The sequence below is a fragment of the Xyrauchen texanus genome, chromosome 16, assembly GCF_025860055.1.
Source record: "Xyrauchen texanus isolate HMW12.3.18 chromosome 16, RBS_HiC_50CHRs, whole genome shotgun sequence".
NCBI lineage: Eukaryota > Metazoa > Chordata > Actinopteri > Cypriniformes > Catostomidae > Xyrauchen > Xyrauchen texanus.
This window is the reverse complement of record NC_068291.1, coordinates 19,581,768-19,597,128: the sequence shown is the minus strand read 5'-3', so window position 1 is coordinate 19,597,128 and position 15,361 is coordinate 19,581,768. Positions and strand designations below refer to the sequence as shown.

At 36.7% G+C, this 15,361-nt stretch overlaps 1 protein-coding gene across 1 annotated transcript; it reads right to left on the bottom strand.

Annotated features, from left to right (window-relative positions):
- Window positions 1-1,107, bottom strand: tmem121aa (transmembrane protein 121Aa). The gene has a single exon (XM_052146084.1). The coding sequence runs from the start codon at window positions 1,105-1,107 to the stop codon at window positions 157-159; it is 951 nt and encodes a 316-aa protein (XP_052002044.1). The 3' UTR covers window positions 1-156.
- Between the last annotated feature and the right edge of the window lie 14,254 nt (window positions 1,108-15,361).

The window sequence follows — 15,361 nt, the reverse complement described above, 5'->3', positions numbered from 1 at the left end:
AACTCCTTGCTGTCTAGTAAAGGGACCAGAAGAAGGATACCTCAACTTGCCTTGGTCTGGACTCGCTAAGGTTTCCTTCTTTCCCTGTTGACCTTAAAGTTCAAGTTAAATCTTAAAAAAAGTTTGAAAGTGACACAAAGTTTTTATCAGCTCAGGTCACGTGTCAATGACTTCACGGGCAGGTGAGTGCTCTTCTGGGAGGGTGGTAGTGACATTTGGCAGAATTTGATTGTGTGGCACAGAGTTCTGGTGTATCTCCATGGCAATGCCTGCAGGATCTTGCGGAGGGAACTCCTTTACTTGTCGCCGGTACTCCAGGAAGGTGCAGGCCTTGGTTGCGATGGCAACCACATTTTTGCCGATGAAGATGGTCGAGACTCGGCTGTCTTGGAATAACACCATGTTCACACCTCGAATGAGAATCGTAACAATGTTAATGGTCACCAAGCTGAGGACAGGGTAGAGCATCATCTTCTGAGGTGATACGTGCTCACCCTGTACGCTGATCTCGCTCAGAGAAACGCATGGCAGAATCAGCAACAGGATGTAACAGTAGAAGAACATCAGACCCTCTGCCCAGATGGGCAGACCTGTCCGCTGTGGCTCCCACAAGTTGGCCTGAATATCCAGTACATCCAACAAGTCAAGTGCCACCCAGAACAGTCGACCCCGCATGTCCTCTTTCTTCCGGAAGGTTCTTACATATTCCATGCTGTCGAGCGCAACCAGAACAAGGTATAGCCCTGGCACACAAACTGAGAGCAACAAAGTCAACGCTTTCCGAGCAACTGTCTCCAGACTTTTCCGGTCGGCCTTGTAGTTCTGGAAGACAAAGTAGAGCTTGATCTCAAGAACAAATATGTAGAGGAACCAGAGGATCATGGCATAGCCACGCTTTGCAGTCCTTACCTCTGCACCCACCCAAACTGCCACATAACGGAGGACTATAAGAAAGCAAATATCCCCAACCAGGACAATGATGCAGACGCCTATTTTCCGTGGGCCCTGGTTCTGCTCCACAAGGTATGCATCCATGAAGGCCATGCTGGTCATGATTACAATGGTGGTTAGACAGACATGCCGCTTGTCAGGGGGCGGCAGTACCATGGTGCTCTACCTATCTGGTTAACAAAGTAAAAAAAAAAGACAAATGGTATTCTTCAAAAAGGATCTAAATGGTTATTTCATGGTGTGTAAACTGTTGTCCATCAATGCTGGCAACTCTTATGACAATGGCATGTCATGGCCATTTGCATTTGGGAACAAGCTCCACAGAGTCTGGTGTGCAGTGGCTGCTTTTCACCGCATTAAGAGTTTCACATGGCTCTGGTCCTCCATGGAGTATGCAATTGTTAGTCTGTCAGTATCTTTGCGATTTGAAATGTGTGGTGTGTATCCACAGCTGAGGCAGATTGTGATGACTTCCTGACCTTACCGACATGTGTCTGCTCATCTGTGTCAGCTGTCCCATATAATCAGCATAGCTGGATCCTATGCTGTACTGAATTCTGTCAGGCGTTGGGCTGTGTCGTATCCTACTCCTGCATTGGAGCTGAGAATGCACACGGGTATTGTCAGTCGTGAAGATATAGTAGAAGGTCAAAGCTCTCCTTCTCCTTTGCTGTACAAGAGTTGCTGTGAATCAGAAAAAGACAAATTAGTTCTCTTCAGAGACAGCACAGGACTGCCATGGGCTTGTTTCAAACGCAGAAGCTTTGAAATAACACACTAGGGGTCACTGTGGTAATTTGGCACAAGAGGAGAAGAGTCTAGCAGCCCTCCCATGAGTCTTTGATTTTGTTTCACTTTCCTCTTAAGCCTTTACTTTGAATAGGATTTAGCTGTTTAAAGGACACTGAATTTGTCCAATGAATATACACATGTTTAAACATTAGAGAATACAAAAATGCTTTTTTTCCTGCACTTAAAAAAATGTCAGTATATTTGTTTTGTTTTCCAGTAACAATATCTTAACATCCTTAATATAAGATTGAATCAAAATTATATTAATTATATTAACTGTTGTTTTTAGAGAAATCTGACAAAATGCATACCAAGTTTTACTCCTTGTTTTTAAATCTTTAAATGGATTAGCACCTTCTTAACTCTCTGATTTATTGCCTGAGCACCATCCAGTGAGATCTCTTAGGTCCTGCAACCAGAGATTACTTAATGTCCCAAAATCTAAGAGGTGACCGTGCTTTTGCTGTAGCTGCACCCAAGCTCTGGAATAGTCTACCTGTTCTTATTAGAACCGCCACCACAGTACACAACAAATCTATTTTCCTTAGCTTATAATCAATGCTGATACATTGTGTTGTCTTATGTTTTATGTTATGTTGTAAATTTGCTATTTTGTGTATGTTTTATATTTTTTACTTGAAATTGATGCAAAGCACATTGGTCAACTAATGTTGTTTTTAATTGTGCTCTATAAAAATCTGACCTTGACTTTAAAACAAGAAAAAGTGTTTGCCCAAGGGGCGAGAAAAATAAACTTAATTAAAAGGTTGATTTTGCTTTTTTCAAGTAAACGTACTGTATGTTCTGTAAATTACATTTAGATATTTTTACTGAACAATAAGACAAACATACTAAGATAAAAAAAAAAATTGCCATGTGAAAGTCAGAATTCAATCACTAGCACAGAGCTAGCCAACTGGATAATGTCACAATCACAGCTTTGAATAAATCTGGGAAATTTAAAAACTAAATCATGTTTTCAAGATTTTCTTTTTACTGTGTGACCAGATTCCTTACCTTATGATTGGAAACTTTTCAATATTTCACATTCAGTATTCCTCCTTTAATTAATGGGATTTGTCAGCAAAAAACACACAATGTTTCAGAATACATATTATTACAGTGTCAGCCACTAGAATATATTTCACTAATACTCCTATGAGCTCTGAGACACCGGCTTCCATAGCAACCAGTTCTATTGAGAGAGTGATAATAAGTGATGATGAGTCTAAAGCAGCAGGGAACCCTCAGATTTCTGGAAAGCGAGATATTATTGGATGTGCGACAGGGTGTGCACTGACTATAATAGCTAGGTATGAGGTGACTCAATGTGAATGACAATAACAAAAACTGAATTTCAACTGCAAAAGATTCTTTGCGAGCTTTAGTATGCATGGTAGGCCCAAAAAGGTATATCATATGCAAAAAAAGGAAAAAACAGTAGGCACTTTTAAACAATGGTATCTTCCAGTTAGCATCACTGCTGTTAAAGCTACACTTTATTAAGAGTAGTTAAACTACAGGATATAGCTGATACTTTGCTACACTGAAAGCTATCAATAAAAAGCAGCTAACATACATTGAATATTTTTAAGAGGGTAATATCTCCAACAGCCTAACCATAGATATCAATGCATAGTTAATGCATTCGTCAATGACACTGCCATCTTGGAATGGTCAACAAGGAGATCTCTTTCTATACAAGTCAATGGAGCTGCTGCATAACTACCTTTGTGTGGAAACAGTTAATCTCATCTGTCACGATTATTAAACAAACTTCTGATTGTGATTATTTGATTTAACCGTGATTATTTGAGATAACTGTGATTATTGTGCAATTCAAATTCCAGTCATATTTTACCAACCAAATATGGGAATTTTAAGTGTGGAAATGCCACGAATGGCATGTTTTTGTGTTTTATTTTCTGGCATTACTGCATTATATGAGCACTGAAAATGAATTCCAACCATTTTACTGATCCGGACCACACTCAGAACAGCTCCTGAAGAGTGCGTGAAGATGGATCGCTTCTTAAGCGCTGTGATGCACCGTCTGTGGAGGTTTATGCCAAACTCGAAATATAATCACAGCAATAACAATTGTACAAACTTTTTATGTTTAAGGATGGACATGTCATAAATGAAAAGACTGGCTAACCTTAACCTGTAAATTATTGTGAGTGCACTGCAATTTTGTATTATCTCTTTTTAAATACAAGCTTATTTTATGGTTAGAATATGTACATTTATTTATTACTGCAATTTATTATTGTTTTAGTTATATACAAATAAAATTGAAGAGATATGTCTACACAAACATATATCAACTAATAGAAATGACAAATGGCAACATTTGACTTATTATTTCGCTAAAAAGATCACATAAGATGCTGTGCAGGGACTTGTGTGCAGCAACCCAAATGAATCAGTGAATTTTTTTTTAACTGGTTCATTTAGGGTATATGAACCATCTGAACAAACCAATTCACTAAAAAACATCTGACCTTCCCACAGTATCACACTTCCCAAAGTAATGATACATGAGAGAGTGGACACTTTAGAAGAGCACATCTGATATTGCCCTAATGCGATTGGTAGCAATGAGATATTTATACAGCAATTTGTTGTCAAAAGTAGTTTTTTTTACCAGAAAAGCTACAGCATTAACACTACTGTTAAAACATGCAGTTACTAGTGTCGCTTATTCAGTTACTCTCCAACACTGGTAAGCATGCACGTTGCTTTTCTGACTATCTTGCGTCCGTATTACAAGGCAACTCACGTTTGCAATCTTAATCTAACCGTGACTAAATGTCCTCTTCAACTAGAAAATTAGGTCGCAGCACATAAATTTGATCTTGAAATTAGTACAGAATTGCAGTCTGTTGTTGTATGAAATTTCTATCAAAGCAATATTTTGCACACTGCTCATACAGCTTGTGCTCAGAAACTCCTATTGCTAGCTAGCTCACGTCACGTGTTTGATATATGTGGAAACAAACATTGAGACTATTTGCTCAAACGTCTCCTCAAGTAATTGATTTCTCTCTCAGAGAGTAGAGAGATAGAAATCATAACCAATGTATCAGTAAGCGGGAGAAATACTAGAGAACATACAAAACTAATGGATGTAAAAGGAAAAAATAAGAGTGCATTTGGTAGTATATCTTCTAATTGCACTCCCAAAATATTCAGATGCAATTATCTTCAATGCATACATGGAAAGGTATAAATGTTATGTTACTGTGAAACATTACAACATGTATCCATGTGTATAAATATTTTTTCTGTGCAAAGTTTCCAAATACCTTTTTTCTTGGTATTTGTTTATCTCTGTTTGCCCTTCTTATGACAAAAACTCATCTACCATCCAGCTAGGTCTGCAATTTTATGTGGTTTCACCCTAATAGCTTTGGGAGATTATGTGTATTACAAAAGACTTCTATTAGAAATCTTTGTTGTGGTTTGAAAAAATTAGATAAAAACAATTTGTAAATATGTGTACAGGGCATTAGATCAAGGTGTACAAATCTGTTTCTGACACATCTTAAGTGAAATAAGAGCACAGTCTGTCATTTTTTAATAACCAGTTTCCTTATTCACAAAGATTTTTATTTCAACAAGGAGTTCTCCAAGCTATTCTAAGTTTTACTAAGGATATCTTAAGGTACGATTAAGGTGGAGTTGACCTTATTGTTATGGATGATGTCACATGAACACGCTTTCTAACATTGCTCAAAGTGATTGGATGACAGGGAACCGTTAATTGTCTGCAAATTCTTTATTGACAGACAGTGGTATATGTATCCATGTATGAATAATATACACTTGCTCTATTATATTTATTAATTTATAAACTGGCTTTTAAAAAGACTACACGCATAACATAGATAATACATAACCCACACCACAGAAAAGACAAAAGATGGTTGTTGCTTCATGCTTAAATTATATGGAAACACATGATTAAAGGGAAATTTAGAGGCAGCATCACAGTTAATGCAAAAAAGAAAGCATGTGAGCAAATATGTTTTGTGGCATTTTCTTTTTTTTTTATTCATGAAATATCAAAGAAGAATTGAAACAACATATATCTGGATCCTGAAAAAAAAAAACAGCCTTTCAGTTTGGAATGTTTCACCATTATAAATCAAACGGCCCAGGCGTCCTGATTGGTCAGAAAGGCCCCTCTGCAACCTGATCTTCCACACAGTGTTAAAGCAGACATCTTTTTTGCAAGGTTACCATCAGATTTGCACAACTCTAAGACATTTCATCTTCATCCACAATGTCACAGTACTTTGCTGAATCAACCTTCTAACTTGTATAACTGACAAATTAATGATTATAGACTGATGGAACTCTTTAAAATGTGTGTAGTGATGTGCAATCACATATAATTGATAAATATAATCTTTAGTTCTGTATGATTTATCTCATTCTACTAAGAATGGGAACTATAAGGCTTAACTTGATAAAATGCAATGATGTGTAAAACCAATATGATTTTGTAACCAGAGTTTTTCATGTTTTGTTACGTACACGAATAATATCCATAATAAAATTCATATTTGGCATGCAAACATTTGTTTGGTTACAGAGAGAAAGAGAATGCAGATGAGAGTGAATTTCATGTCCCTTGTACCATTTGCAATATATAAAGTTCATGATTAAATATGCACTATTTTTAAGCGGGAAATGTTTAAGAGTCTGAAACAAAGGACCATAACACAACTGTTGGAAAAGACAGCCCAGTCGACCATGTGACTCTGAAAAAGTCACTTCTGATTGGCGCAGGACACCTTTGGGGGATGCGGCCAATCTCAGTTCAAACAGTTCCAAACAGGAAGAACTCCCTCGTGACTCTTGACTCTTCGTTCTCTTGCTCTCTTGCCCTCTCTTCATCTTGCTCTTCTGTTGCTCTCTGAACACTCTTCCTCCCATGTGAGATCCAAAGGAACTCGGGACTCGACGAGAAGGAGTGAGAACGCCTCACTCCACAGCTAAAATCATCATCTCATACAGACAATAAATTGGATCATACATAGAGATCAAAATATCGACGGAACCAACTTTCGACCAAAGACAATTTGAATGTGATATATTTTGATAAATAATCTCATCCCTGTTTCTGAAAGATTTTGCTTCAAAGCTGTACCTAAATACATGTGATATTATTTACAATAAGCCATGAGAATAGCATCACTCCAATAAGTGAATTAATCTTAATTCACTTATTAAAGCTAATTCCTTACAGTAGAAATTGTGAGCTAATAGAATTAGACATTGTATTATGTTTTCAATGGTGGAGAATCTATTAAGACAAATAATGTAGTTATTTGTCATTTATCTAATTTATAATGGTTGTTGAACGTGACTAATTCCGTTATACATTTCCTTACCATAAAGTCCCTCCTATATTTTTAAGACCATAAAGTCCCTCCTATATTTTAGCATGCATGCAAATTACCCTACATATTATGATGGTAAAATGCATGCAAAATACCCATTTTAACTGACCCCATCCACATCTCTAAATTATATATGTAATAATCCAACATGTGTGAGAAACGGTCATACTCTCTTCAATCTCAGTCAAGAGCAGAGATTGCAAACTTTAAGCGATAAACATCTTCCACAGGTAATTGGTTCATTGGTATTTGTAATCATACACAACAAATTATTATTTTTCACTCTTGTTTGATACAGTTAATTTATAGGCTACAAAATGAATATAGATTCATCCCACAACAGCTACATGAACTTCAGTAAAAATCCACCCTAAATAGTAGGCTAGGTTCATTGTTTAAAACCTTTATCTCTGGTGGATTGTTTCAATTTGGGGAAATCAGGGAAAAGTGATTGCATTCCTAACTAAGTTCACAAGAATGAAAACACCCTAGTGATTCTTAAAAGGTCAGTCACAATTGAGTCCATATATTAATATTATAAATGTTATAATATAGACTCAATTGTGATTCAACAAACCAGTCGCTTTATTGTAAGCACATAACAGTTACTGTTCTTAAATTATTGCTTGTGCTACAGGTAAGATTTCAATTAAAGGGATATTCCGGGTTCAATACTTGTTAAGCTCAATCAATATCATTTGTGGCATAATGTTGATTACCACAAAAATATATTTAGACTCATCCCTCCTTTTCTTTAAAAAAACTAAAAAACTAAAATAGAGGTTACAGTGAAGCACTTACAATAGAAGTAAAGGTGCAAATCTTTGGAGGGTTTAAAGGCAGAAATGTGAAGTTTATAATTTTATAAAAGCACTTGTATGAATTCTTCTGTTAAAATTAATGTAGCCTATTATTTGAGCTGTACATTTTTTTAAATCTGAATTTATTTACCCATATACCCATTTTAGGGAGTTAGGGTTTGTTAACCAATGAAGTTGTATAATTGGCTATAACTTTACACAGAAAACGTTAGTAAGCAATTTTATCACACTAAAACCATGTTAACATAAATATTGTACATGTCTATACATGTCTTTTGGCTATACTTTTTGAAGTGAATATTTTAACATTTACAGATTTGGCCCCCATTCACTTCTATTGTAAGTGCCACACTGTAACCCAGATTAGTGCTTTTTTTAAAGAAAAGGTGGGCCAAGAATAAATACATTTTTGTGGTAATCATGTTACCTTATTTGTGGCATCAAATTTCTTAGCTTGTATTGAACCCGGAATACTCCTTTAAACATGGTTCAGTTTACAGCTAAATTTGACATTCAACATATACTGTAAACATTATTTTATTACAACCATTTAGTTAAAATAACTGCAGTCCCTTTCTCTGTACGTTATCTTTACACTCATGCATGTGCACTCGATCCATAAATAAAGCCTATTTGAAGTGGCTAAGCTCCTAAATTATTTACAGAAAGAGTGCTGTAGAGGTACCCTAACCTAGTTAAGAGTAGAAGGATGACTGTGTTCCATGGAGACAATGTACTCTACAAAAAAGAAAGGGTGTGTTGGACTTAGAGTGAAATTAGGGCCAGCATATTTTTTTAATTGACTAAAATTTTTTCATTGGATGAATACATTAAAACTCATTATTGTGGATTAAGCATTTGAGAAGTTCAATGGCTACATGCTTAAATTTCCATAAGGCTGCAACAAATTATCAATAAATTCCAAATATCACTGAAATTATAAAAATTCAATAATATAAATAATGTACAATGAATTTGGGAACTCTGACATCGATTCCATTCAGCCGAGTTCCTGACAGATGCCATCTTCCATCATGTATCAGTTTCAATATGTTTATCTATTCCTGTGGCACTACTGAAAGACCATTGTGCAAGCAGCCTCAGAGGCATGGGTTCTGGTCCCATGGAAATGCGGAAGTAATTCTGTTCACTTAATCAATGATGAGGTCAAATTAAAGGTTCCATTGTATGGTTAATAAAATATGAATTCTTGTTGACTATTGCATCATTTATAATTAAAAGCAACTCATACCTGGCACCACCACCTAGAAAGAAGTTCACACATTTCCTTACATTCAACAACACTTACAGCTTTGGCCACTGGGGGTTTGAATTTTGGTAAGCACAGACTTATGTCAGCTCAAGAACATACAGTCTACTGTCGCTGAATTCACAGTGAGATCCGTCCGATCAAAATTGATCCTACTAACTTTATTATTTCATGTTCTTTGTCACATTACAGACGTAAATGGGTTGCAAATGTCGTTTCATGTTAACTTTGATGTCCCACTTTTCTGCTCTAGGTGAGCTCTGATATAGGCATAGAAACAAATACAAACACATTCATACACATTCCTCCCCCAATGTAGGCCACTGTATTATGTGAAGAGAACACTGGAGTGAGAACATTAAATCAAGAGTTTAATTAAAGTGGCAAAACACATGGGAGCAAATAAGTGTCTGGAGTACTGCAGAGTGAGCTCATCAGGCCAATCAATACACAGACAAGGAATATTCCCTTTCTGTAAAGCACAGACAGGTTTCATGCTGACTGACACTCAAGGTTGCCCCTAACCAAAGCAAAGCACTAAAGTCCTCTATGTTTGCTAATGATTTTAGAAATGCAATGCAGTTGCATGGAACATTGATTGTAGATAATGTTGCTGCATTGCAGTTGCACACACAAGAAAAAAAATCATAAAGAAGATTAATTTAGTATCATAATCGTTTCTCCCAGGCAGCAATGCTATTAAAAGGTGAACAAATTGAGACTTTTGCTTAATTCTCCTGCTTCTCAGATGTTTCTCCAATGAAAAAGACCATAGTAAAATCACATCTCTCCTAAGAAATATTAGGAGAAACATAAGTTAACTTATTACCCTCTTAAAAAACAAAAGTTAACTTAACCCTTTAAGATCTGAGGGTTTTTAAAAGATATAAAGATTTCCTTTTTCAGTGGCATACCCAGAACTAAAGGCTTATATCTTAAAAAAAAAAAACAAAGAGGGTGAAGTGTTTGGTATCATTGTAAAGAAAACTTTTCACATTTTGTAATAATATAGATGATAAAAACTTGAGGCAAATTTTATTTTTATATAATTTTTCTGATTTGACATTGTATACGTCAGGGTACAAATATGATGACTCTGAAAAATAGCTTTTGTTTTGTTCCCAGTCATGTCAAAGGTAAGAAAATTGTTGATACAACAATCAAAAGTTATAGGATTACATACAAAATTATTTGGTGAAAGAACATGCATGTAAACGCACTCATTGAGTCTGTATCATATACTTGGTGCTGGTGGCCATATGTAACAGTCACCAATCACATGTCCCTCTGCTCTGCCCATATATGGATGACTATTTGCATTGATCTGAACCAAAAACTATTGGTTTAGCATTCCATATTATGTGATATTTTATGTTCCCTTTATATTTCTTAAACATAAATGTCAAAGACATGTACTTAGTTGTTACTTAATATATTTTTGTCTGTGAGTAAACCAAATAGGCTAGTTGTATTCTATTCTTTGATTTTTTTGATGAGTTTTGATGTTTTTACTGATTACAATAATATGTACTGTGCAAAATTATTAATAAATGATCAAAAGATGGAAAATTACATGCTTGCGAATGTGTAAAATTACTTGCCAGCACCTGCACTTATGAACTTATATTGCAGTCTAACATCAGAGCAAAAACTCCCTAATGCATCTAATCTCGTATGCAAAGTACTTTTAAAAGTGGTGTGTTAGTTATTTTGGCATTAAAAATGCTGTTTTCTTACACACATGGCTTTGAGTGCTCTCTCTTGATAAGCTGGATAAGCAGATATACAGGGTTAGGAGGGTTACTTTTAAAATGTATTCCTCGACAGATTACAGAATAAAAACTCAAGGTCAGTAACGTAATCAAAATACTTTGGATAACTTATTCAGCACTGGTAGATTTTTTTTTCACTTAATCTGCCAGAACAGTAAATTAAAAAAAAAAAAAAAAAAAAGCCCAAATATCGCATGCAGTATAAAAATTACTGAGTGCACCTTTAAAAGAAAAACTTTAAAAAGGTTTATCAGAGAAGGTGTCCTTTGCCATATACTGTATCAAGCATATTTCATTTCTGAATTCTGTAGTAGGCTATTTCTTAATGCCTGCTTGCATTTGCACAGATCTGCCAACTATGTTTACCAGGTTGGAGTGAGATTTTGACGACATGGCCAGGGCTGCATTATTGCACGGCGAAATGTTCAATCCCTGGAGTCTCGCCGTACCTTAATGCGGTCCAAGACATAATGTGTGTATTTGATACTAATAGTATTTTTACATTCTTAACACTTCAACAAGACCTAATAAAACCCTACCAGTCATATAATGATCTGTTAATCACTTATGGCAATTAACCTGGATTATCAATTTCAAAACACGTACACTGTAGCACAATAAGGGTTTTTCCTGGTCCAAAAGGGTCTTCAGTGGTGTCTGATGTACACTGTCAGACACAAGCAAAAGAGGTTTGGTTACATAATTATAATGAATTACTTAATTGCATTTCATGTTTAAATTGGATATCTGAAAACTTCAAAATTAAATGAGATCTCAAACTAAACTAAATTTAAATAACATCTTATTTTTATCATCAGGAAACCGATGGAGTGCGTACTCCAGGTAGGGAAGGAGGTCTTGCCCCAAGTGAAGGAGTTCAAGTACCTCGGGGTCTTGTTCACGAGTGAGGGGACAATGGAGCGGCAGGTTGGCCGGAGAATTGGGGCAGTGGGGGCGGTACTGCACTCGCTCTATCGCACCGTTGTCACGAAAAGAAAGCTGAGCCGGAAGGCAAAGCTCTCGATCTATTGGTCAAATTTTTTTCCTACCCTCACCTATGGTCATGAAGGCTGGGTCATGACCGAAAGAACTAGGTCGCGAGTAGCCGAAATGGGCTTCCTCAGAAGGGTGGCGGGCTTCTCCCTTGGAGATAGGGTGAGGAGCTCAGTCATCCGTGAGGAGCTCGGAGTAGAGCCGCTGCTCCTTTGCGTCGAAAGGAGTCAGTTGAGGTGGTTTGGGTTCTGGTAAGGATGCCCCCTGGCCACCTCCCTAGGGAGGTGTTTCAGGCACCTCCAGCTGGGAGGAGGCCTTGGGGAAGACCCAGGATTAGGTGGAGAGATTACATCTCCACACTGGCCTGGGAATGTCTCGGGGTACCCCAGTCAGAGCTGGTTAATGTGCCTCGGGATAGGGAAGTTTGGGGCCCCCTGCTGGAGCAGCTGCCCCGCGACCCAACTTCGGATAAGCGGTTGAAGATGGATGGATCTTATTTTTATAAGGCTAGTTAAAATATTCTGACTGTACCTGTGAGTTAACTACTTTATTGAGCTGGAACTGTGCTTCTAGTGAAAATGCTTGCCAAACATCACTTCAGACTTCAGAGGATGAACTGATGCCAACTCCAACCATAAGACATGGGATACTTCATATGCCATTGTCTGAACCTTGGATTTAGGATGGACCTCACCGAACCTCACCGAAATTACCGGCCAGGTTGAACTGCGTTTCACATCACTGATCTCTGCCTGCATCACCTCAGTCTATTGATGGACTACGATCTTGAAATGGAATGCATAGACTAAAAATTGCCAACAAAACCCTTCATCAGTCAATTAACAAGGACAATTGCACCTATGTAAAGCACCAGATAAAGTGGGGAAGCAGAACTGCTCTGATAATTACAGACCAATAGCTTTGGCCAGTGTTATGTCCAAAGTGCTGGAGACAGTTATATTGTGTAGACTTGAGAGGTATGTCCTGTCTATTGATAACCAGTTTGGTTTTAAACAAAATCATGGCACTGATTTCTGTATTTTTGCACTGAAAGAAATGTTAAATAAATACAATAGGCAAAATTCCACAATGTTCTTGTGTTTCATTGATGCTTCTAAAGCATTTGATCATGTTAATCATGAGAAATTATTTTTGAAATTGTCCAAAAGTGGGGTCCCTGGTTTTTTAATTAGAATTTTGGTGTATTGGTACTCTCATCAGACGATGAGAGTGAGATGGGGGAATGTAACATCTGTTCCCTTCCAGGTGAACAATGGTGTTCGTCAGGGAGGAATTCTGTCTCCTTTTCTTTTTAATATGTATATGAATGAGTTGTCCTTGATTTTAAATGCATGTGGTGCAGGCTGTAGGGTTGGTGACTTATTAATTAATCACCTTATGTACGCAGATGATTTGGTCATCTTTAGCCCATATAGTGCTGGTCTCCAATGGCTTTTGAGAGTATGCACAAAATATGGTGTTGATTTTGATATAAAATATAATGCTAAAAAGAGTAAGATCATGATTGTCAGAAGTAGGGAAGACAGGCAGTCAACCTTCCCTGACTTCTATCTGTCTGGCACTGCACTTATGGTGTGTATTGAGATTACATATTTGGGCCATATTATTGCAAGTGATCTTTCTGATGATAAGGATATCTATAGACAGCGTCGGAAGCTGTATGCTCAAGCGAATATGCTGTGTCGTAAGTTTAGCATGTGCTCGGTATCTGTGAAGATCTTACTCTTTAAAGCGTTTTGTTCACCTTTGTATACGGTCTACCTGTGGTGTCGTTATAAGCAAAGCAGCATTAGAAAACTTATAGTGGCTTATAATGACAGCATGAGGCTGCTGCTGAGAGCTCCAAGAAGCTCCAGTGCAAGTCATATGTTTGTCAGTATCGGGGTACCTACCTGCTCTGCTGTTTTACGGAATCTTATGTATAAATTTATGTGTAGGGTATCTGAGTCAGAAAATGACTTAATTAATGTTTTGGCTAACCCTGTACGTAGTTCTGTCAGATTTTCTTCCAGACTGTGGAACCATTGGCGAACATGTCTGTATATTATTCACTGAACATTATGGAAGGCTTTGTATTTTTATATGTATGTATGTGTATATGTATGTATGAGTGTTGGTATGTGTATGTATGTAGATTTATATATGTGTGTATATATATATATATATATTGTGTATGTTTTTATTGTGATATGGATCCTCCTGGGTCTGAAATAAAAGTTTTCTTCTTCTATGTGAAATTCTGCAGTTAATTCAGGATGGACTTTAAAGACTGTGGTCATTAATCTTACAGTTCAAACAAAATCGATGTTTAAACACTGACCCTTAACACTTACATAGTTTAATAATTTTAAACCATGACTTTAACTATACATAATTAATATTTACATTATATTCATGATGTTAGCCAGAGGGGAACTGGCCCCCACAGTGAGTCTGGTTTCTCCCAAGGTTATTTTTCTCCATTAATCAACATCTTATGGAGTTTTGTGTTCATTGTCACAGTCGCCTTCAGCTTGCTCACTGGGGTTATTAATACAATTATTTAATTACTTATTTTTAAACATGATTAACAATTGTATTTTATCTAATTACACAATGATGACTCCTCAACATTATAGATATTACAGTTTTATCATCTGTTAATGCCTTATCTTCTATAAAGCTGCTTTGAAACTATGTGTGTTGTGACAGGCGCTACACAAATAAAATTGACTTGACTTGACTTGACTTGTTTCCTTCTTAAATGTATGTATATATTTTCCTTTAATCAAGTTTATTTGCAGTAAGTCAACTCTTGAAATATCTAAAGGCCATTTTGTTGAATATCAAACATCAATAGAACAGGAGGAAAACTTTGTCCATTATTTGTCCAAAATTCACAAAGGTCCAGACATTACTTCAGCATTGTACTTGCCATTATGGCCGATGCTGGGAATGGTTTCCAATAGAAACCACCAGCTAGTGGGCAACAATGAGGATCCTATCCTATCTCTGGAGAATGCTGATGTGTGTTGCGGTCATAAATTTGCTTTGGCGGGCCAAAATTAAAGTCTCACACTGATGGATAATGTTGTCTTGTTATTTGGCATGAGATTTATTTGGGTAGCGTGAGACCGAAAATGTGTGCCTTACGCCAAATGCCCAAGAGTTGGCAAGCCTAATATGTACGTATGTTGTATTGCAACACATTTAACAGTTGCACATAAGTCTTAAAAAAAAACTTTTCACTCAGGGGCACGAGCGCTCCTAAACAAAAATGTTAGCAAAGAGCCTTGACAAAGCTTACAATACTGTTTGGATATAGGCTAATTTGTATTCTGTATCATGCCA

Excerpts from the sequence above, each read along its gene's own strand:
- tmem121aa (XM_052146084.1), bottom strand. The coding sequence starts at position 1,107 with ATGGTACTGCCGCCCCCTGACAAGCGGCATGTCTGTCTAACCACCATT.